Source organism: Pyrus communis, chromosome 3 (genome assembly GCF_041283825.1).
Source record: "Pyrus communis isolate YQ-2024b chromosome 3, ASM4128382v1, whole genome shotgun sequence".
NCBI classification, from domain to species: Eukaryota; Viridiplantae; Streptophyta; class Magnoliopsida; order Rosales; family Rosaceae; genus Pyrus; species Pyrus communis.
In genome coordinates, this window is record NC_142567.1 from 21,610,603 (window position 1) to 21,633,010 (window position 22,408).

Genomic DNA, 22,408 nt, shown 5'->3' on the forward strand with positions numbered 1-22,408 from the left:
TCTATAGTAGAAGAAAAGAAAAAAGATATGGTAGTGAAGGTTACTGATAATGATCATTCATACATTATTGTATTTACTGTTTGCTATAATTATATAAATAGCTTTAGGTCTTTGTAATTGTAAGGTATAACCGCTAACCCCCCCTCCAAAAGCCAGAATTGCAAGCTACGCCAAACCCAAAAGCCCTCCCACGTACCTCTCACTCCACCACCACACCACCCCCTCTTATTTTCCCTGCATGATGTCCCACCCACAACATGATCATCAGCCCGAAAGCTCTCTCTCATCTTCTTCTTCAACGCCTCAAAATTCTTTTCATTCATCAAACCAAACGTCAACAGCAGAAACAACCAGTAGCTGCCACCCTTGCTTTGGCACTAAGCTTATTAAGTCCTCACGTCAACACTGCTTTGAACACATTCAAAACCTCACCAAAAATACTGCCAACAACATCTTACCCTCTTGGCTTTATGTTGCCTCTTGTAAGCGTTGGAGTTGGCTCAAGCTAAGCTGCACTGAGGTTTTGTTCATGGCGAGCCCCGGCGACTTGTCCGTTCGCACTCCGTCGGACATTGTAAGTTCCATTTGAATCTGTGACGCTTGATGATGTTAAAAAATGTTACATAATGTAAATCATTTGTAATATTTTACTGTTTATTTTGGTTAGCCTTGAGTTGTACTCTTTGTAGTTAGCTATTTCATGATCAATTTCTTATGCATTAGAGTTTGTTAATTTGGAAATGCAGAGAAAAAAGAAACTTTCTGGGCAACGAAAGAAAGAGGAGCTTGAAAGAGAGGTGCGTAGGATGGGACTCGAGTCCTTCTCTGAATATTAATATTTGATTAAAGTTGTTTTAACGAAGACTATCTAGCAATTTTGCGGCACTATTTGTTTATGTATATTCGGAACACAAGTGGTATATCACCTATCATAATACAAATGAAGGAGTATTGAAAAATATGTCACCTCTTTCTACTTATATTATGATAATAGTGTACCAGCTCATATTCCAAATACATAAAAAATTCTCTTCACTTAGTTATTAGCACTCAAAGCAAGTATTTATTATATATACTAGCATAGAGCACACACTTTGTGTATGTGAACAATTTCTCTTAATAAGTGCATATTTTTTTTCAATATTACATAATTATTGTTTTATCCTCCTCATGTAAATATTGTGTATCAAAAGTGAGGGTAAAATTGAAAAAATAAGTATAAAAAGAGGGTAAAATAGGAAGAATAGGGATATGGTTATCATTTTGTCAAAAGGTACAAAATTACTATTTTGCCCTCATTTTGTCAATAGTGTGCATCAAAAGTGAGTGCATAATAGGAAAAAAGGGCAAAAAATTGACAAGGATGGTTCTCTTAATAATAATATAGATTTATACACATACTAAGAGTTGCAAATAGGAAAAAATGACAAAAAGTTGATAAGGATGGTTCTCTTAATAATAAGATAGATTTATACACGTAATAAGAGTTGCAAATACTTGCAAAATTAACATGCTTGCTAACACTTGCACCATCTCATTGCACATTCAATAATAGAACCCACATCTGTCAGGGTATTTGTCGGGTTGTATAAATAATGAATAATATTATTCACATACCCTTATTAATTTTGTTCATTGATTTTTTTTTGTTTATTCGATTCGACGGTTGAAAATTAAAAAGAATATAAAAAATAAAAATAAGTGCGTAGATAACACCACTCGAAATAATATTCACCGGCGGACTGACACTAGCCCATAAAATTTGCAATCATAGGGTGATGGGGTCACCTTCCTGGTCTACGTACCAGGATAAACAAAATAGCTAAAACTGATAGGGGTGAATCATGTTTATGAACACATCATTTTTAGGCATCCATAACTATCTACCATTATATTTCTTCAAGGTTTCATGGTTTATCTTTCGAACTTTTGGTTCTTCCAGCTGGGGAGCCATATTTTGCAAGGAGAATATGTACTTAGTATCCATTGGATTCCCAAGGCCAATTTAATTAGGACATGTTCTTTGTCAAGGAAACCAAATTAATTTTTTTTGAAACTGTGACATACTATTGAAGTGCAACTTTTGACAAAGCAGTTCTTACCCAAAAGCATGAAGCAATAAATGAGAACCATAACCCATAATTGAATCCCCTACCAGCATTTTACAGCAAAGAAAACCATACCCCTTAATTAAATCGTCACTCTTTAGTGTAAATATATCATTGTATAAAAAACAAGTTTAGGAGTTTAAATTTTTTTCATAATCTAAATTTTGGTCTTAAACTTTTCTCATACTCTAAGTTCAGGAGTCATATAATGTATGATGAGAGAGTCGTATTGACAAGTTCCTTATTTATTTTGTAGGTTTCTTTGCTTAAAAGAATGCTTCATCAGGAAGAGAAAGTACATGAGGTTTTGGACCAAGTCCACAATCGGAAAAATGGTGACTCTGCTATTTCTATCCCAAGATTTCTTCCTCCCAAGGTATTTATCTTCTTCCTTTTAAGCTACCTCATGCGGCTGACCTTTTTATGCATGGGATTTTTTGACAGTTAGACAATTTATACAAAGTTATACTACAGATGTTAAGAATTGTAACATATTAATTAAAGAATAACTTTGTATGTTGCATGGCATGCATCTTATATGGTTAGATCCTAAGTAAGTCAAGATTAGACATTGGACATTTATATATGATTCCACCTAAATAGTCATGATTTACAATTTGCCAGCATATATGTGTTGCTTATGTATTAACTCATCACTCGTAGATCTTCTTCACAACAAATTAGATAAATTCAAAATAATTAAGATTCGATTATAATGACAAAAATATATACGAATACGGTGCTTCAAAAAACTGAAAATGTGACTTTACCCCTTAAAACTCAATTTTTTTTTTTACATAAAACCCACAATAATATATTTTTCTAACAAAAACCCAATGACTAGGCTCCACCTAAGCAAATTACCTAATCGAGATTGTGCGTCGTATTTAATATTATTTGGATTTCCCAAATTACCCTTAGTTAAGTCATTATAGCAGTTTATGTTGATATCAAAATTAAAATGGAAAGCTTTTTTAATGTTCTTGTAACGTGTGTACTGGCTTTGAAATTTTAGTTGACGTAGGAATAAAAATTCAAAACGTTTTGAATTCAACAATAAATTTTCAGATTAATGTACCCTATTGCGATTTAATAAAAACCATGCTTTTGTTTTCTTTAAAACAAAAGGGGTAAAAAATGATGTGTCTAGTATGTTTTTTTTTATTTTTCGAACATCAATGTACCTATTTTTTTTGTTTTGAAAAGATTAGTGTACCTACTTAGTACCAATAGTTTTGGTCATTTTGAAAAATAATGCACCTGTTATTAAATTTTTGAATCTGGAAAATATAGGTAAATTAATTTATGTAGGTAAATTAGTATAAGATTTCATACATGTTTATCATGGATCCTGAGCCTCTATTAGGTGGCATATTGTTAATATTTCTCGTATAAAATATATTTATCATTTAAATTAGTGAATCTACAAAATATAGGTAAATTAATTTGTATAGGTAAATTAGTATAATATTTCATACATGTTTGTCATGCATCCCAAGCCTCTATTTGTAGGCATATTATTGGTATTTCTCATATAAATATACTTATTAGGCAAACTATTGATTTTTCTCGTATAAAATATATTTTATTATTTACATTAGTGAATCTACAAAATATAGGTAAATTAGTATAATATTTCATACATGTTTATCATGCATTCTGAGCCTCTATTAGTAGGCATATTATCGATATTTCTCACATAAATACACTTATTAGGCATACTATTGATATTTCTTAGATAAATATACTTATTATTTAATCAACAAAATATAGGTAAATTTGTTGGTATAATATATTAACAGTATAGGAGCTTGTTGCTCATCATAATTAGGGTGAGTTATGATAACCTTTATTGACTTAATTAGGGAGTTGTGGCATAAGTTGTAAATATATTATAACAATAGGTCACTTTTTTGCTTACATGTCAGTTTGTTTGAAAATTGGGTTTTATTTAGAGATTTAAATTTATATGGGTTTTTGTTTATTTAAAGAACCCTTCAAAAAACACTAAAATGACCACCATTTAAACTTGCATTGCAGAGATGATCTTTGGTTTCAAATTTGGCTATAAGAAGACCTAAAATCACTCGTATGTCCGATTTGGGTGATCGATTTTTGTAAAGCTGATCTTTGAAAGAAAACCTAAAAATTAAATAGTTCCAATTGTTGAAATGCAATGGAGTAAGCTCTACAAAAGCGTCCCTCAAACAAAATTATTAAGGAATCCCTCAACTGACTCAACTGAGGCTCATTGCATATACACATCTACCAAAAAATAAGTTGTTAATGAAGCTACGTTATTGTTCTAACTTCTACTGGTATAACTACTTTATTGGGATCATAGTTCTACTAGTATGTAACTACTTCGTTGTTCATAAAAGAGTAAATATAATACTCTCCTCTATGAGTAACGCAGATGAAGGAGCTTTTGGCAGAGCTAGCTATGGTTGAAGGAGAAATTGGTCGACTTGAAGGCCAAATTAGCCAACTTCAACTTGGATTGAAGCATGAACAAGAAGCTACAAAGGAATCAAAACTATCAAACCAATGGCAGCACGGAAACCTAGTTAGTAACCCCATTCCTCGTGCATCAAATGTAGCAATGCCAAGCCCCATACACAGAAGTGTTAACAATGAGAGCCAGAGAATGGGGTATCATGAGACCAAGGCATTGCATTTCATAAGTAAAGCAATCAAGGGTGATTATGATCACCTTAACGACCTCAGTCCAAACGAAAAAATCGGATATTCGAGAGGATTTTCTGACCAGAAAGAAAATTATTTCTACGAGGATGTTAAATTTCAAAATAAGCTTCCGAGAAACAACGGATCTTTGAGGGCACCCTCGCCCTTGAGATCACCCTCGCCCTTGAGGGCACCCTCGCCCTTGCGAGCTCCAAGACATCCGTCACCCAAGGTGCGCCCTAACTTGTTACATTCCTTTTTATTCCGTCTTTATAATTTCAAAAAGATTGTATGCATCAGTTATATGTAACAACTCTCTGTTATAATGTGCATGTAGATCTTACTGATAGTATACAGGCATGTATTGAGAGGGAGATTACGTATAACGTGCTGCACCCAAAGATTATTATTCCTACTTTTAGTTTATTATGCTTGGTAACGTGAGCTACTAATGTTAATTTGATGAGACTAATTCATTTCATTTCAAAGTTTCATGCCTGAAGATGCTTATCACCAATTAATTGATGCATGGCTTTGTTTTTTTGTTTAGTTAAAAGAACGTAATCCGGGGATTACTTCAGAACTCCCACCAAAATCTGTACCAATTCCAACACAATTAGAAGAGAACAGCCAGAATTGGCAACCAAACAAGCTCTCTGAGGAAATCATGAAGTGTCTAAACTTCATATACATTAGGCTGCTTAGAGCAACAAGAACAATGGAAATAGAGAAGTCAGGCCCCATTTCCAGGTCTGTCAACTCTTCCATAACCTCAAGAAGCTTCAGGGACGATACTGGCGCAAACGCAAAGTCAAGCCTTTTGTTACAAAAGGAGTCAAGGCAACAAGACCCTTATGGCATCTTCAATGTGGAAGAATGTATTCCTAGAGACATTGGCCCTTACAAAAACTTGGTTACTTTCACTTCAATCTCCATGGATCCAAAATCCATTTCAGCCTCCAACTCTATTCCTTTACTAAAAAAATTAAGGTACTTACTAGTTGTTTTCGTCTTTGTGATCGTAACACTATCACGTGGTTTCATATCATGACTTTTTAATATTATTTTCCTATTGTCCTTGTGCATCAGGGTATTGATGAACTATCTCCAGGTGGTGGATTTGGGGTCCTTGACATACCAACAGAAGCTAGCATTCTGGGTCAACATTTACAATGCTTGTATAATGAATGTATGTATACAAAAAATGCCATTTTTTCCTTCTGCTTATTAATATTCAATTAAGAGATGCAAGTCTGAAGTGTGCCTAATCCTGTTCAAGCTCTCATGCTGGATTACTGAAGTTTTTTTATTTTCCAGGGTTTTCTCCAGTACGGAGTGCCTTCGTCCGTGGAAAAATTATTCGCATTGATGAACAAGGTAAGCCCCAAGCTTTAGCTGAAATTAAGCATCGAATTGGCATATATGAATGTATAGGCATTGACTGGCAGAAAAAAATTTTAGATATATCTGCTCAAAAGTTTATTTCCTTACTAATCTTCACGAGTAACGAATAATATTTGATTCAGGCAACTCTGAACATAGGGGGTAAGATTTTAAATGCTGAATCCATAGAGCATTACATTTTGAGGAAGCCAGCACCTTCCGGTATGCAAGAGGTAAATATGACTGATCTTATGATCAAATGCTTGGTTTATAGTGTACTAGTATGTTCTCATATCATGTCATTTTCCACAGGCTTTTCGGAATGGTGAGAAAGATGATAAAGGCATCCGCGAACTCTACGGTCTCGAGTCCATGGATCCTAATGTTACATTTGCACTGTGTTGTGGAACTCGTTCTTCTCCCGCGGTACAATTGATATAGAATGTTCCAACATTGCATTTGATTAATGTACTAATGCTACCATCTTTTCCGGAAATTAATGTTACGTTTTTCAGGTGAGGATATACACGGCCGACGGTGTTGTAGCTGAGTTGGAGAGATCAAAGTTGGAGTACCTGCAAGCATCAATTGTGGTGACCAGCTCAAAGAAAATTGTGTTCCCAGAACTGCTGCTAGGAAACATGTTTGATTTTGCTGTGGATGTGGACTCACTAGTTCAGTGGGTTTGCCACCAGTTACCAACATCTGGGTCATTGAGAAAATCAATGGTGGACTGCTTCAGGGGTCAAATTAGCAGTGGCAATATTACTACCACTGTTGAGAAAATGCCATATGATTTTGAGTTTCAGTACATATTGGCCATGTAATCAAGTCCCTGGTTAATTTTTCTTGAGTTGGTGTTGACTATCAAGTATATCAAGTGTGTACATGAATAAATCAAGGGTTGGATTATGGATATATTGGTCATTATACCCATTAGTTGAATACCACTTCCACTTGTATTACCTGGACTAGTCATGAATCTCTCGACGTTTACTAACATATACCTCATTCTCTCTTTTATTCCTGAGTGTGTATGTAGGAGAAATATACTCGAAAAGATAGCAGACAGAAATAATCTATGATGAGCTGCTTCGATTCAGGACTCTATGCTTGAATAATTATCATTTGCATATTTGTAGCTTGGACTTTTTTTGAAGCGACGAAGTTAATCAAAGATGTTTCTTAGTGTGGAGCAGGGAAGATGGACTAAAAATAAAGAGATTAGTGTGCTATCAATACAATAATTGAATTCCATAGTTCTGCGTGGTATCACAACTTATGTTTTCTATTCTTATATCGCACTTCTTCTAATTTGGTATTTGTTTTGCAATTATAGATGCATGTGAATTTCAATTTTTTAATACATTAACATCTCACAGTTACACACACATGCATTGACGACTGGCACCAGCATAATACAATGTTGTTTTTCTAATCATCGATCGACAATCGACAGGGAAAGAGAGGTCCATTTCCTCCCATGTCATGCATGAATCGGAGACCACGCGAGTCGCTTAAATGATTCCGCCCCTGCATGCAACTCAGTTTTGACATATTGTTGTGGTCACTGTCATTTGGTCAGCGCTTATTATTGCCAGTTGGCCAACTTGGCCAAGTTCCTACTTTATGTTGTTTGACGTTAGACGTTTGAATTTTCGTATATTTCAGTTAAGCTTTTGACTTTACAAAATTGTAAACGCAGTCCATGGACTAACCTTTTCCGATTGTCTGTTTTTTTCTCTAAAAATGAGGACAACTGGTGGTAAACACAATTGGTGACAAGTTACAGTTATAAAGTTTGTTGTCTCTAAGTTTTCTATTTCGAGGTGCAACAAAGCAGCAAATGAGATGGTTGCATATGTGTTTAAAGAGAAAGGTACATAAAATCGGATGATTAGGAGGTAATATGACCTTTTAATACTTTAGTTGTTAATTTTAATATATTGATTTATATTTGATTACGAGAATATAAAAAAAAAAAAAATATTAACGAAAAAACTTTTGTATTGTTCACTTTAACAAAAAATCTCATTTTGACAGTAAAAAAATCAATCATAGTACTATTCACTTTACCTTTTATTTTATCTTTATCGTTAAAACTTAAAATTTTCAAATTTTTTTCATTAATTTTTTTATTTTTATTTTTATCATTAGTTTTTTATTTTTTTAATCGTAGCTGACGCGTAAGACTGATAGAACATATTTGTGAATGTATCAAATATTCAAACTCAAAACTTAAAAAAAACATATACCCACTCGTATCGTTATCAAATCACTGAAATTCATCGTTTAAATGTTCAAAATAATCACTTATGTCGCTCTCAAATTCCCTATTTCCTAATTACAAAAGTACAGAATGAGAATATTGTTCTTCCACCAAAACGACAGCGTTTTATCTCGGGGCAAGTGAGACCGAAATCCCCGCCGGAACTCTCACATTGTCGGACCAAAACTTCGACTCCAAATAGAGCTTGGAGATCTTCCCCGACACGCGTTCCATGCTGGGCCGTTGATCAGGGTCCACGTGTACGCACTCCAATGCCAAACGTGTCAATTTCTCAGCCACCTCCACGGGAAACGAGTCCTTGAGCTTGTTATCCACCCAAGTCCTCAGACCTCCGCGGAGAACCGCGGCCTGCGCCGAGTCGACCACCGAGGTTCTGATAAAATCGCCCCGAGTTTTATCGAACTTGTACTTGAACGGCTCCTGAGCCGACAAAAGCTCCAAGATTACGATCCCGAATGCATACACGTCGGACTTCTGGGTCGCCGCGCCGGTGGTCTGGAATTCCGGCGACATGTACCCTCTCACGCCTTCGAACTGGTTTTTCCGGCTGTCGGATCGGCTCAATCTCGACGTGGGGCCTTCGATTTGGTCTCCCGGTCTGGGATTAGAGTTTTGGCGGGTGTAGGAATCGGTCTCACCGCACAATTGGGCGGCCCCGAAATGGCAGATGCGGCCGTTGTAGTGCGGTTCGGTGACCAAAACGCTGCCGCTTGTGATGTGGTTATGGACCAAATTGACGTTGAGGCCGGTGTTGTTGTGGATGTAGTCCAAGCCCTGAGCGAGATCGGTGGCGATCTGCATACGTGAGGTCCACGTGGACAGGACCGTGAAATTCGGGTTGTTGGGGTTCCGCAGGCAGGCTGCCAGGCTGGCGCCGTGGACGAATTCGTAGACGAGGAATGTATGGTCGGTTGAGATGCACGCGCCGAGGAGCTTGATGATGGAGGTGTGGTGGCTGCGGCAGAGGGTGGAGAGTCGGTTTTTGAGTTCGGCGGCGGAGAGCTTGACGCGGAACTTGCGCTGGAAAACGACGGCGTCTTTTCCGCGGAGTTTGCAGCGCCAGGAGGGGGTGGAGGTGTCGGTTAGGCGTTTGGAGAGGAAGTTGTTGGTGGCGGCGCAGAGTTCGGAGAAGTCGTAGAGGATGGGGTTTTCGGGGACGGGGAGGGAGTCTTTGAGGTTGGAGACGGAGGTGGAGGAGGAAGTGGAGGAAGAGAGCTTGTAACTTGTGATGGAGGTGTTGTGGCCGCCGCTGTGGGTGTTGGAGGTGGAAGGATGTTCGAAGGAGGAGGAGGCGGCGGAAGTTGGGTGGGTGGATTGAGTGGATTGATGGGTGCGTGGGGTCCGGCGAGGGGTGGAGACTGGCTGGGCGGCGTCGACTGACATTTTGGATTTGCACATATGGGTGGAGACCGAGAATGGGGGAATACTTTTTTATGCCGAGATTTCAAGGACATTTAATATTAGAGTTCGACGCCGTGGATGCGGAAGCGACTGGGTAATGATGTGGTTGGCGCATGTCCATTGTGCGCGCCTACTACAACGGCGCATGATAGCGGGATGGAGGACCGATTGGATGATGGGAGCAGTGACTTTTAAGATGCATTTATTGCATTAGATTATCTCGAACTGAATTAGTTTAGGGAATTAATTTGGATTGACTTGGCACGGATTAAGAAGTACTATAAAAGTGCGTTTGTTGTACTAGATTATCTCGGACTGAATTAACTTCAGAGACTAAATTAGATTGGCTTGGATTAAGCAATACTAAAATTGTGAAACATTTGGTGCACTATCGAACTAGTTAGGACTAAATTTTTTCTTATGAAAACTTCTAATTGAACTCATGAACTGCCAAGCCAACAATCATACTTATTTTAGAAAACCCACATCATACTTATTTCAGAGAACTCAGATCCAAAAATTAATCAACATTTTTTTTCATTAATTTAAATACCAATTCAGACACCAATCATCTTCTAAATTCAATGAATTAAAAAAAAAAAAACTAAAATTTTATTCCATCCTGCTCTGTTTGTTTTTTCTTCTTCTTAACTTGTTGTCTGCAGATCCATGAAATGGCATAAAGATGAATCCAAAAGAATCCCCAAAGATGCCAGATGAATCTCCAATTAGCACGATGAATCTCCCCTCTCTAACTGCAAGACGAATCCCCAATTTCTCTAATGTAAAAAGTCATATAGACGGAGATTACGGAGCAACCATGGCAGAAATGACCCAGTCGACGAGGTCATCGTCGAAGATGAAGCGATCGACGAGTTCATCATCGGAGATAAGCCGCGCCCAAAGCTTGTGCCTTCGAAATCGAGGTTGATGAGGTGAACCCATAACCTATTTCTACACCCAATTTACTCTCTACACTCGTACACTATATAGGGACCGAGGTGGTCCCGGGACCCACCACACATCGAAGAAATGCTTGTGCAGAACCTTGGAGGACCCCCCTAAACCCTAGGCGAAGCTCTATGAAGGACTCGATAGGATAAATTATAGTGAATTAATAGGATAATATAATAGAAATAAGAGCCACCTTTCGCTAGGTTTTATTCGTTGGAAGGCTTGAGTTGCAGAACTGGCAAAATGAAGAAGGGGGGGGTTGTGCTTTTGCACCCTGCATTTTTTACTTTCAAGAAATGTTGTCGTTTTGCATTCTTTCTATCCCTTTTCTAAATTGGACCCACAATCTTCTCTTTAAATATTTTTTTTTCTATCCCAATTTTGCCGTTCGTCCTTCTTTCTATCCCTTGCAGAAGTATTATATGCTAGATATGTTTTTTTAACCTTTTAAATTACTAGTAAGACGTCGCCTCTTAATTATTAATATCTCAAAAGAAAGAACCCCTTTCAAGTTAAGAGTATCTTAATAAATAAATAAAATTAAAAAAAAACCCTTAATTTACCTATTCTCAAAAAAGACTTTTTAAGTTATTAAATGTCAAGAAAAATTGACATTGAAAATTTTACAAGACTTTTAGTCTTCAAAGAACAAAACAAGGCCGTTCATATATACAAAAAGCACTTGACAAAATGTTTCATTTAAAAAATAGGGAAAAATCTTTTGCATGTTGCGGACTATTTTCATCTACAAAATCCTTGAATATTTTATACTAGGACTACCCAAGGTTAAAATTCTGGATCTGCCACTGCACCCATATGAATTTTAATTAAACCATCAATATCTCTCTAAATCCAAATTTACTACCTAAACTACTCTCACAAACCCAATTCAATATGTAAATTTATCTTTACACCTATTGATAAAATAAAAACACAAAATCAATTTTCTACAACTCATTCAAACGTAAAGAGAACAACATATCTTACATATTTGTCTCATGTTTAATCCTTCTTTTGTTGCATATTTCGCATTGCTCGTTTTCTGCACCTAACCAACCTAAGAGTTGAGGTATTCAAAATGTTTTTAAGTTTGGAGAAATTTAGCATTTTCTAATCGTACAGAGTGTAGTGATTTAGAGGTTGAATTAGTGGAGAATTGTGAGAAAATTGGATTGGGTTATCGTAAAGGTTTTTTTCGCACATAATGCTCTGAGCAAGTTATTGTTTCAATGAGATTTTACCAAGTATAATTACCCAGTTCAATTATTTGATTTCAATAATCCTTGATTTCAATTTTCTCTTCGAGTGTTGGCTATTCCCTCTTAACAAGAAAGATTCAGTTCTGACATATATTTATCGGGACACTACCACTAAAACTTGTCTCCAAGGTGATCCTTGGTAAAGATGATTAGCCATATTTATGGATCTTTGAAAAAACTAGAACATGTGGTGGCAGAGAAACAATATACCAGAAAATACATCATCCACCTTTATTATCCTTGATTTCAAGCCTATTTGCAGGCATTATAAAATTGCTACTAAAACCTAAAAATAAAGAATTGAAATCAAATAAAAACATTAACATAAATTGATTCATATTTTATTTGAAGGATTTAAAACTTTAAAATTATCATCCATTTGTTAAAAAGAGCTTATTTTTCTCTTTGACAACATCTTAGGGTTTTAACCAAAACAGAACGTAAAAGAATTATTGCGTGATTGTAAGGGTGTGATTATTGAATGTGAGTTTATTGGTAAATTTTGATTGTGTTTATTTCTTCTTGTATTTGATGATAATTACACAATAGGGCTAAGAAAACAATTCACAATTAACATTTAAATTGGGTGTAAAGTGAGGCTGTATGGGTTCAAATAAAATTTTCTTTTTATGTTTTAAGAATAATTTTTAATGTGTCGGAAACACAGTTAAACATGTGAAGTGTAACAATAAAATTGATTAAAAGTTTAAAAAATAAATTTTTTTTCAATTATATTGTTACACTTAATGTATCGAGCAATGTTTCAAACTGTGTTAAGTTAATTAACTAAAACGCCACCCATTTGTGCATTTTATTTCGTGATCATTTTGTCTTAGACTTGAATTTTAATCGATTTGCTTTTTGACGTTGATTGTATCGGTGAAATTGTTATCACACTATGGAATCGCTCCCCAGTGTAATTTGTCTTGTCAACGAGGATAGAAAGTGAGAGAGGGAAAAGAGGGGAGTGATAGTTATGATGTTTTGTTTTTATCAAAAGGTACTTCTGAGTATAATGTTATCAGGTTAAGACGACAATTGCAATTATGCTATAATACACTTCCATGACAATTTTATATCTATCTATTGTATATAAAGAGAACACAAAAGGTCAATAGTGTTTTGGTGTCATAGTGCTTTACCAAAAGTAATTGGATAAAAATACTTCCAAAACGAAAAACTTCAAAGGCATCCCAAAATAATGCATCAAATAAGGTAAGGGCATTTTCGTCATTTTAATAGTATTTTTTTAATCGGTTTTTTTTTTTTTAATTAGTACCTCATAATAGGCTAGCAATAATGTGATTCAATTTATCTATTTTTAAACACGTTCAAAACATTTTAAGAGGCGTGTAATGTCGGTTATAAATTCGCACGCGGATAATAATGTGATTAAATTAGATGTCAAATTAATGTTTTTATTTTTTTATTTTTTTGTAACAAATGATATTATCTATAATGAGGGGAAAAGAGGTGGGCTTAATCTCATAATGGACTAACAATAATGTGATTCAGTTAGTTGTTTATTAAATACGGATAATAATGTGATTAAATTAGTTGTTAAATGATTTTTTTTTTTAACAAATGATATTATCTAAACTAAGGGGGAGGGGGTGCGCTTTGCCTCACAATGGGTTAATAATAATGTGATTCAATCAATTGTTTATTATATATTATTTTCTCTATTCTTAATGTAAATTCTATAGAGACTGATTTTATTATGTGAATTCAACTGCTTTAATTGATTTATGAGGGGTTTCTTCTAGCATGATCTAAGATTATTCATTTACTTCAAATAATTGACTTTTCTTCTAACATGATTTAAAACGTGTAAGTCGCGCATAGCATGCCGTGATTCAAAAAAAATGCTTTCTGCACGCGCGTGCATGTAGGCTAGTAAAATTAAAACGACATAAACAATTAGCAGTTTGCAAGTACAGCTCCCGTTTCTTTTTGCTATTTGATTTTGGATTTAAAAAAAAATGCATTCTCATTAAAAAAAATAATAATAAAAAAAAAAAAAAAAAAAAAAAAAAGAAAGAAAGAAAAAAGAAGAAGGTTTTTAGTTAAAATGGTTCATGAGATTTGCATAACTCCTTATTTTGATCCCTGAGATTGTCCACCATCAATCATTTTGGTCATTCCGTAAATAGTTATGTTAAATAAAGATTAAAATGACAAAATTACCCTCAATTTAATAAACAATAGGCCAAAATAATTTGACAAAAATGAAGAGTATTTTGTCATTTTATCCTTATTTAATGGAAAATTTTCACGGAATGATTAAAATGATTGATGGTGGACAAACTCAGGGACCAATTCTATCGATTTCAAATTTCAGGAACCAAAATGAGGAGTTATGCAAATCTCAGGGACCATTTTGGATAACAAGGCCCGAGTTGAAAAGGCTCGATTTTGTATTTGTGTTTGGCTTGAAATAACAACTTGGGTTAAGAATGTGTTGACCTAAGTTGAAAAGGCCACAATGCTTAGCCTAGTAAATATCCCTCAAGCCAGCAGGTTTATAGCCCAAGACAAGGTTGGTTCAATCGAGTCTTCATAGAAGTAGGAGTGTGAAAATATTGAGTGTAGGTGTGGCTCAGTTGAGTCCCATGCAAGATTCCATAAAGATACGCAATTACCATGTTCATTAGCTACATATTCAGTTTTTCGAAAACTACCAAATTGATAAGGTAGCAGAAATCATCTATTACAACAAACTTCAGTTTCAGAATGGGCAGTGCAGGGATCTAAATGGGATATAGTGAGGTTAATCCACGACAATCATTTTTTTAGGAACGTTAACGTTATTATCTTTCCTTGATGACGGGAAGACTATCTCATCAAAGTGACAAACTACAAAACGTACGGTAAAAAGATCTTATATCAATGGCTTTAAATAACGAATAATTGATGGTGAATCATGTTGGAGTGTAACCCTTCAGCTGAAGATTGGTGGCAGAGATCAATTTACATGCTTTATATTTCAATTTGAATGTGAGCCATTGGATCATAGTCCACATGGCTGCTCAATGATGTATCTAGCTTAAGTAATAGAATAAGACAAGTGGCATCATCTCATAGGATGATACCAATGAATGGTTGAGATTGTATTGTGTGTTGGAGAGTGAAGGATCTCCCTTCCTTCCATGTATAACGGTAACAAAATGTATGCGTGCAGATTGTGAGAAATTAACGAAACATATTCCATCATCTTCCTCTCAACCATTTTCTAGTTCTCAGCACAGGTCCTCCATTGAAATACATATCAAAAACACACAAACACTAACAAATCATAACCAACATAGATTCTCATTCTTTTATGAGAACCCATTTGAGTAAGTAGTGGCGGCCCTATTGGCATGTAAATTACGCACGCAGACACACATAAGTGCGAGATGTCAAACTCATACTTAGTAACCAACTGTAACGGTTCATAGGATTGGTTAGCGGCGGGCCTCAGGCAAACCAACATGGCTGGATGCAATAGCCCCAGGAAGATACCAGCAGCTTGGTCCACATCACTAAGGTTTGAACTTTTACTTGACGGCGTTTAAGGAACGCTTATGCCTAGCCGTTTTGGGAGTCAACATGGGTACTGGATGTTCAACTTCAATCCCAACAAACATGCAATAATCGTCGAGAGACTGCGACATAAACTCTCCAACATTATCTAGTCGAATTGACTTAATCAAGATGTTGAACACTTAGGCAGCATTGTGTGTGGACAATAAATAGACATGTGACCAACGTGTTAATGCATCAACCTTGGGGTGAAATGGAGGAATTACATGCACCAATACTATGAACTAGAACAACACTAGAATGTTCCAAATCAAACTAATGACCCTCACTTATTTAGATCAACAACACTCATACTGTTGGAAATAAACTATGAAACAAGAGAGAATACGAGAGAAAATAAAGACAATATAAAGATGGGGAAAATAAATCCGATTGTCTTATTCTATTCATTAGAATCCCTATATGTGTGTGTGTGTGTGTGTGTGTGTGTGTAGAGTTTTCACTATTTACATCAACGAGGAACTAAACTATTAACATATTACATATTGTCTTAGAATATGGACAACCACATAGTAAACGATATTTACAACATTCCCTTTTGGATGTATATCAATTTGCCTCGATAAATTCTTACTTAGAAAACCCAATGGGACAAAATCAAAAGCGAAGGAGAAAAATCGAGCACAATTTTAAAAGACAATATAATGTTGCCTCACTAAAACGTTGGCAAGAAAAACTCAGTGGGATAAAAACTTGGTCGAATGGAAAAGAGTACAATGCACTTTTATGTCCATTATACCATACTGTTGAGACTCCCTTTGACCAAATAACTATGCTCGATAAGTGACTCTCTCTGATGATAGTAAGTCATCATTCGACTGGTCATCATTGTAATGTGACTTCAGTTATCAAGTAATTGAATTTGAGTAGAACTTGATCATGGGAAGTGCAGAGAGGTTATCGGGAGTTGACAATAACATTTGGAGCTATTTTCAATTTTAATAGTTTAGTTCCTTGATCCTATCCCACTAAAAATTATTTGAAGTTGTTTTCAATTTTAAGATTTTTGGTTTGATTCATTATTCTTTATTCTCTCCATGCATCCCACCAACCTTCCTCATTTCTTCTTTCCTCCAATTACTTTGCTCATATATAAACCACAAAATGCAAAACCTAAGAGATAAAAACAAAATTGATATCCAAGGCAACCTAAACTCATAGGTTATGAAAAAAAATTGCAATTGGATCTTCAATAATGCTGAGAGGGATTAAGAAGAATCACAACGGTAATGAAGTCGGTTCTTATGCAAGTTAGAGTTACGCTCCTCCAATTACTTGCCGTTATTTGTGTATCCATCCCACACCTCCATCCACCATTAGCTCACTGTTTGCATGGTACTGCTTGTCGCACATTGATTGGCCACCGCCATCTCCTGTTGGTCTCAAAATCCATCCCGGCGACGCGGCGATCGGTCTGTGGGTTTCGAGATCTCTTGGTCTTTCTGATTTTGGTTGTGATGTGATTTGACTTTTTTCAGTGTGACCGGGGACCAAGGAAAGGAACACGTCTCGGTCAAATATTTTTTCTACCTTGGTTGCAAGGACTTTTAAATGTGCGTTAAATGGACGCTGAGATGAGTGTTGTTCGTGCAAACATGATGAGTGAATGGGCGGGTGGAACCGAGTTTGGTGATTGATATGGTACGATGAAATGTATGAGAAGGTGAATCACATTGAATTGCACCAACCCAAATGAACTAGTCGAATTGATCGAATTGATAAGTAACTAAATTACAGTACTCTTATTTTAATTACAACACTCCTCTTGCAAGAAATTGAAAATTACTTTGTGCGAAAAAAAATAATTTGCAAGAATTGAAACTAATTTGTAAGAAATTGCTACATTTTGAATAGAAAAGTAAGATAAAAGGACACGGTGCAAAGAAACTAAAAAGATAAGTTGAATGGTTTTGTCGGGGACTTCTAACAACGACCTAAAGAGTCCTTTTTATACTAGGTTAAAGCATCCAATTCTTAATTTCCTCCTCAACCTTGATTCATTTCTTTCAACAGTTACATATATTTAAATTCATTCCGCCCAATTAATGGCAATCTAGTCTTTAATTTGCACATCTGTAATCATTTTCCTCCTTGGTTGCCATGGTTGACCTCAATTAAAGATGATGATCATGCTATGTAGAATGTACCAAATATGGGTATAAACATCTCCTCCTTTGTCGAAATAATTGAGAATAAGTTTGGCTCTTGTGGACGACGAGCACCTTCTCTGCTGCATGTGCAGGGTCCCAACATCAGGATCGTCTTTACAGTCGCCGTTGGTGATGCAGAGCTGACCAGCGCAGTCGTTATAGGTTTGGCATGGGCCGTTGCAGGAGGAGATGGCCATTGATGGGTGAGGGAGGCAGATGATACTGATTAATATGAGGAAAAGAGAAACCAACATAAACACTAAATTTGCCATTTGGGAAGTTCCAAATCGTACGTAGTGATGTTTGAGTAGAGAAAGAGAGATTGCATGCTGTTTTATAGTTAAATGAACTTATCCTTTGGTTAAGACTTCAGTTTTGTTTCTTTTCCAACGTATATTGACGTGGTAGCAGGGGGGTAGGTGGGATGGAAACCAGCGGAAAGGGCCTACAGGAGTAAATAGGTCTTCACCAACGAGACTTGGAAGTCTTGGTCTTCACCCTTCAAGTCTTGTTCTACGCGGTTTAGTTTTCCAAAGTTTTGTAACAAATATAAGAAGCAAAAATTCAAAGTTCATATTAAGTTCGATAACAATTTATTTTGACATTTTTAGTGTAAATATATCGTTGTTAAAAAAGAAATAAAGTCAAAGTCTTGGTCTTCACTCCTTCTAAATCTTGTATGCAATTACTATATGTTGAAGCCCGATCTTTGATGGCAATTTATTCCTGATTCTCGTTATTCCCGGCTGAGCTTGCCCTAATGTTGGTGGGGGAATGGGAATGCCATCCTCATGTCCGTCCTCGTCTCATATCCCCATTTTAATAATTTAAATTAGGGATCTTTTGATATAAACACCTCAATTTTGAATTTTTTAGATCAAACATCCATGCCTTTTAGTGATTTGATTAAACTTTTTTTGTCATAATTTTGGTGCTATATGCACATTATATTGTAACAAATTTCCTATAATCTAGCATTTTGATTACACTTTCCTCCGTTAGAGATAATTGTAAAAAAAAAAAAAGTTGGTTAGATTCAATTTATTTTCACAATAATGCTACAATTTAGCAATAATTATCTACGATTGAAGATATTTTCTTTTCAAAATAGTTTTTCTATATAAGTTGAATGCCTAAATGAGGTTCGCCTTTTATGTAGATGTGAAAGTGTTTAACTATAAAGGTTGTGCATGAAGATACAATAGTTGCGTCTGTTAAAGGAAGCAAACTAGTGAGCGATTTGATCATGATATGATATGGAGTGATTGTAGGATCATATAATCATGATCCGTCTTGCAGTGATTGGAGGAAAGGATTGTCTCTGTACAATTACAAATATCCAGTACAAACATATTCACACATCAATTTATATGGCATCAGATCAGCACTATCCTGGTGACTCTCGACACCCATTCATCTTCCGCTAAAAACACAACCAACCTTTACTACAAACACAGCTAACAGAGGCGGTGCTAAACACATCCGATCCTCTCACCTTACATCACTCGGATTCATCGAATCTTGTTCTAGTTTCAAAACTCCTCGAATGACACAACTACGGACAATGGTGCCATTCTATGCGCATTCCTCTGAGTGCAAAGAATAAGCTCGAGTCTATTGATGGGTCTATCAATTAAAGCTCCTGCAACCACCGATGCAAAAGGACATGGATCCTCTTCAGATCCATTGGTCCTAATTCACCAAATCAAATCATCCGGATCATTGAAATTTAATCCAATGGTTACAAACAGGAACCTACTCTAAAAGTTATAATAACTTTAGCCGTTGGATCAAATTTCAATGGCTTGGATGATGTGATTTGGTGGATTAAGACCAATGGATCCGGAGAGGATCCATGTCTGATGCAAAATTTCCCATTTGGCAGAGATGCAACGACATGATACTCTTGTGGACCTTGCAATCAGTGCACGGTACTATTGTTGGCAGTATACTCCACTGCAAATTGCGACTGCCGTGTGGAAGGTATTTGCACCTAAAATATGCACAATTTTGCTTAATTGGGTTTAAATGCCAAAATATGACATTTTGGGGAACTAGTGTGTAAATATACCAAAAGTTGCATGTGAGAATGTTTCTCCACATGGTTTGAAGCCATGGCTTTATTGTGAGTAAAGATGTTGGTAGACTTAGGAGATGGACATGTGGAGGAAAGAAGCCAACTTGATTCTTTTAAATATTAATCTATTGCAAGTAGAATTAATCGACATGCGGTGGAAATGTGAGTTGGCCTCTTTTAATATTATTTCATATGCAAGCTGGCAGTGGAGTTCTCTCCACAGGTTCAATGTTCTCAGCAAGTGAGTCTCTCTTGGTTCTCTATATAAAGAAGCAGAGGCAAAAGGATTATGGACACTCAACCAATCAATCAAGCAACTCTACTTAAATCAGCTCCTCAATTTCCTTGTAAACATTTACTTTTAGCCAAGCACCCTTTACTTTCCTTGTTTTTAGCTCTACTACTCACTCGGTAGTATTGATCTACTTTGTATTTTTATTTACAACCTTCAAAGCCATTCCCCAAACCACTAGAAATTGCCACAAGACTAGAGCAACTTGCCCAATCCCTTGGGAACAAGCTCGAACCTTGTATTTGGCATCCCTTTGTACTTATAATGTTTTGTACTTTAAATAATTACATTTCTATGCAACTCATTTCCAGTCATTTAATTTACAAGCAATCTACAATACTAGTCATTTACTTTCCTTTGTCATTTACACTTCCGACAAACCTGCCATTTACATATTGTTACATTTCTCAACATAAGTGAAGTCCTTATCTTTAAGGCAAAGAAAGAACCTTGACTTGAGCCACTCCCACTCAATGGCACAACCTCTTGGTTAGAAGTCGTACTCAGGCACAATCTCATTCATTCAAATCCCGTCTACTAGCGGCATCTAGTAGTGGCAGGCTTGCACCCACCAGTTTATTGTTTGAGTAAATTTCCGAAATGCCCACAAGGCCCATGGCGAATATTGGGGGCGAACAAAAGGATCTTGAGGATTGATTCTTACAAGGCAATAATTCAAGGATTTATCATATTCAACAAGAAATTGGCTAATGTTGCCAGGGACAACAGTCAATCTTCACATACACCAAACTCAAAGATCTTTGGGATGAACTGTCTTCTTACCCTGAGCCTCTCACTTGTGATTATGGAGGTTTGATCAGTCGTCAGCAGAGGTGGATGGGTACCATTAGTCGTAAGAAAAGCAAAATGATGATAGAGAGATGAGAGGAAGGAGGAGGCAACTGTGAGCCTAGAAAACTTGAACATTAGGCTTTTAAAAAAAAAAAAAAAAAAGGTTGAAATGCCTCTGTGAGTTTTCCCGTCCCCCCCAAAAGGAGTGGATAATCGTGGCTTGCCACTAATTGTCCCCTTTTTTAAAAAATAAAAATAAAAAATAAAAAAGATCATTCTTTTAATTAATATGATTATTCACCTCTGCTGGTACAAGATCTTTTTTAAATTGATGTGTTAGTCCACTTCAATTTCTGTATAAGTTGATATATTTAGATGGTATAAATAACATTACCCTAAAAAAAAAATATACATGGTAATAAGCACTCCCATCATACATGATTACTAGCTACATTATAGTAAACCGCCAATTTCTTTTTCAAAGAGTAAACTACTCCAAATTGGATGTACTACAATTTCTTCATTTATAATTGATAAAAGCATTGTACGCAACTCCATCATATAAGTATGGTGATGTGGGATGACAGTTCCACGCTGCTTGTTCTCCATTTATATTGCATGGCTTGGTTATTTGCTGAATAATCTTCTCTATTTCTTCGTCTGTAGAGTTTCTATTTGAGAGCTTCTCAACTATCACGGGAGTAACACAGTTGGGTTGAGTAGCCGCAAGCACAAAATCACTTCCATACTTCTTCTTAAAAATTTTCTCAAGTGTCAATAATTCTGGAATCTCGTGGAAGCATTTTTTAGCTGCAAAAATTAAACTACTAATCGCTTGTTTTAAATTTTCGGGGCATTCCCTCTGCACTTGAATGACTGAGAGCCTACCCCTTACTAAGTTACAAAAACCCTTGATCAACACGTATGCCTCCAAAATGTTTTCTTCTCTTATCAAATCTTCGATCAAAATACGAGCAATGCAAGTTTTATTAATTGGGTCTTGACCACACTGCAAGAGAGCACAAAATTTGTTCCTCATCTTCACAATGTCCTCCTCTTTCCTCTTCCTTAACTTGCGTATCCTATCCACCACCAACACTGTTGTTTTGTCGCATTTTGTGGAGTCGAAAGCCCCGTTGAAAAGCCTAAGCCTCAATTTCTCGATGAGCTTCATGTTGTTGAGGCACGTAAGAGAACTTGACAATTTGAGGTGTGAACTTACGAGGGTGGAGGAATATATAGAGATTCTGAGTGAGTTTTTTTTTTTTTTTTTTTTGGGGGTTAGGCATTCATGGTGAGTTGAAATAGGGTTAAATTAGGAAAACCCAAATCGTGTAGGACGTGGCGGACCAGATTTCCTTATTTGTCCAGGAATCCTTTTCCTTTCCGAAATGGGAATTGATTAAAATCGTGTAGGGTGGAGGAATATATA

The 22,408-nt window shown here is 36.1% G+C and overlaps 3 protein-coding genes across 3 annotated transcripts; 1 reads left to right on the top strand and 2 right to left on the bottom strand.

Moving 5' to 3' along the window:
* Positions 1 to 223: 223 nt before the first annotated feature.
* Positions 224 to 7,199, top strand: LOC137714756 (uncharacterized). Its single transcript, XM_088691296.1, has 10 exons — positions 224 to 574; positions 747 to 797; positions 2,365 to 2,484; positions 4,525 to 5,025; positions 5,344 to 5,783; positions 5,883 to 5,982; positions 6,111 to 6,170; positions 6,320 to 6,409; positions 6,489 to 6,602; positions 6,692 to 7,199. The coding sequence occupies exons 1-10, from the start codon at positions 239 to 241 to the stop codon at positions 7,001 to 7,003; spliced, it is 2,124 nt and encodes a 707-aa protein (XP_088547422.1). The 5' UTR covers positions 224 to 238; the 3' UTR covers positions 7,004 to 7,199.
* Positions 7,200 to 8,438: 1,239 nt separating this feature from the next.
* LOC137716334 (lysM domain receptor-like kinase 3) lies at positions 8,439 to 10,019 on the bottom strand. Its single transcript, XM_068455774.2, has one exon. It carries the CDS (start codon positions 9,862 to 9,864, stop codon positions 8,572 to 8,574), a length of 1,293 nt encoding a protein of 430 aa, XP_068311875.2. The 5' UTR covers positions 9,865 to 10,019; the 3' UTR covers positions 8,439 to 8,571.
* Positions 10,020 to 21,496: 11,477 nt separating this feature from the next.
* LOC137714329 (uncharacterized) lies at positions 21,497 to 22,150 on the bottom strand. Its single transcript, XM_068453569.2, has one exon. It carries the CDS (start codon positions 22,148 to 22,150, stop codon positions 21,497 to 21,499), a length of 654 nt encoding a protein of 217 aa, XP_068309670.2.
* Between the last annotated feature and the right edge of the window lie 258 nt (positions 22,151 to 22,408).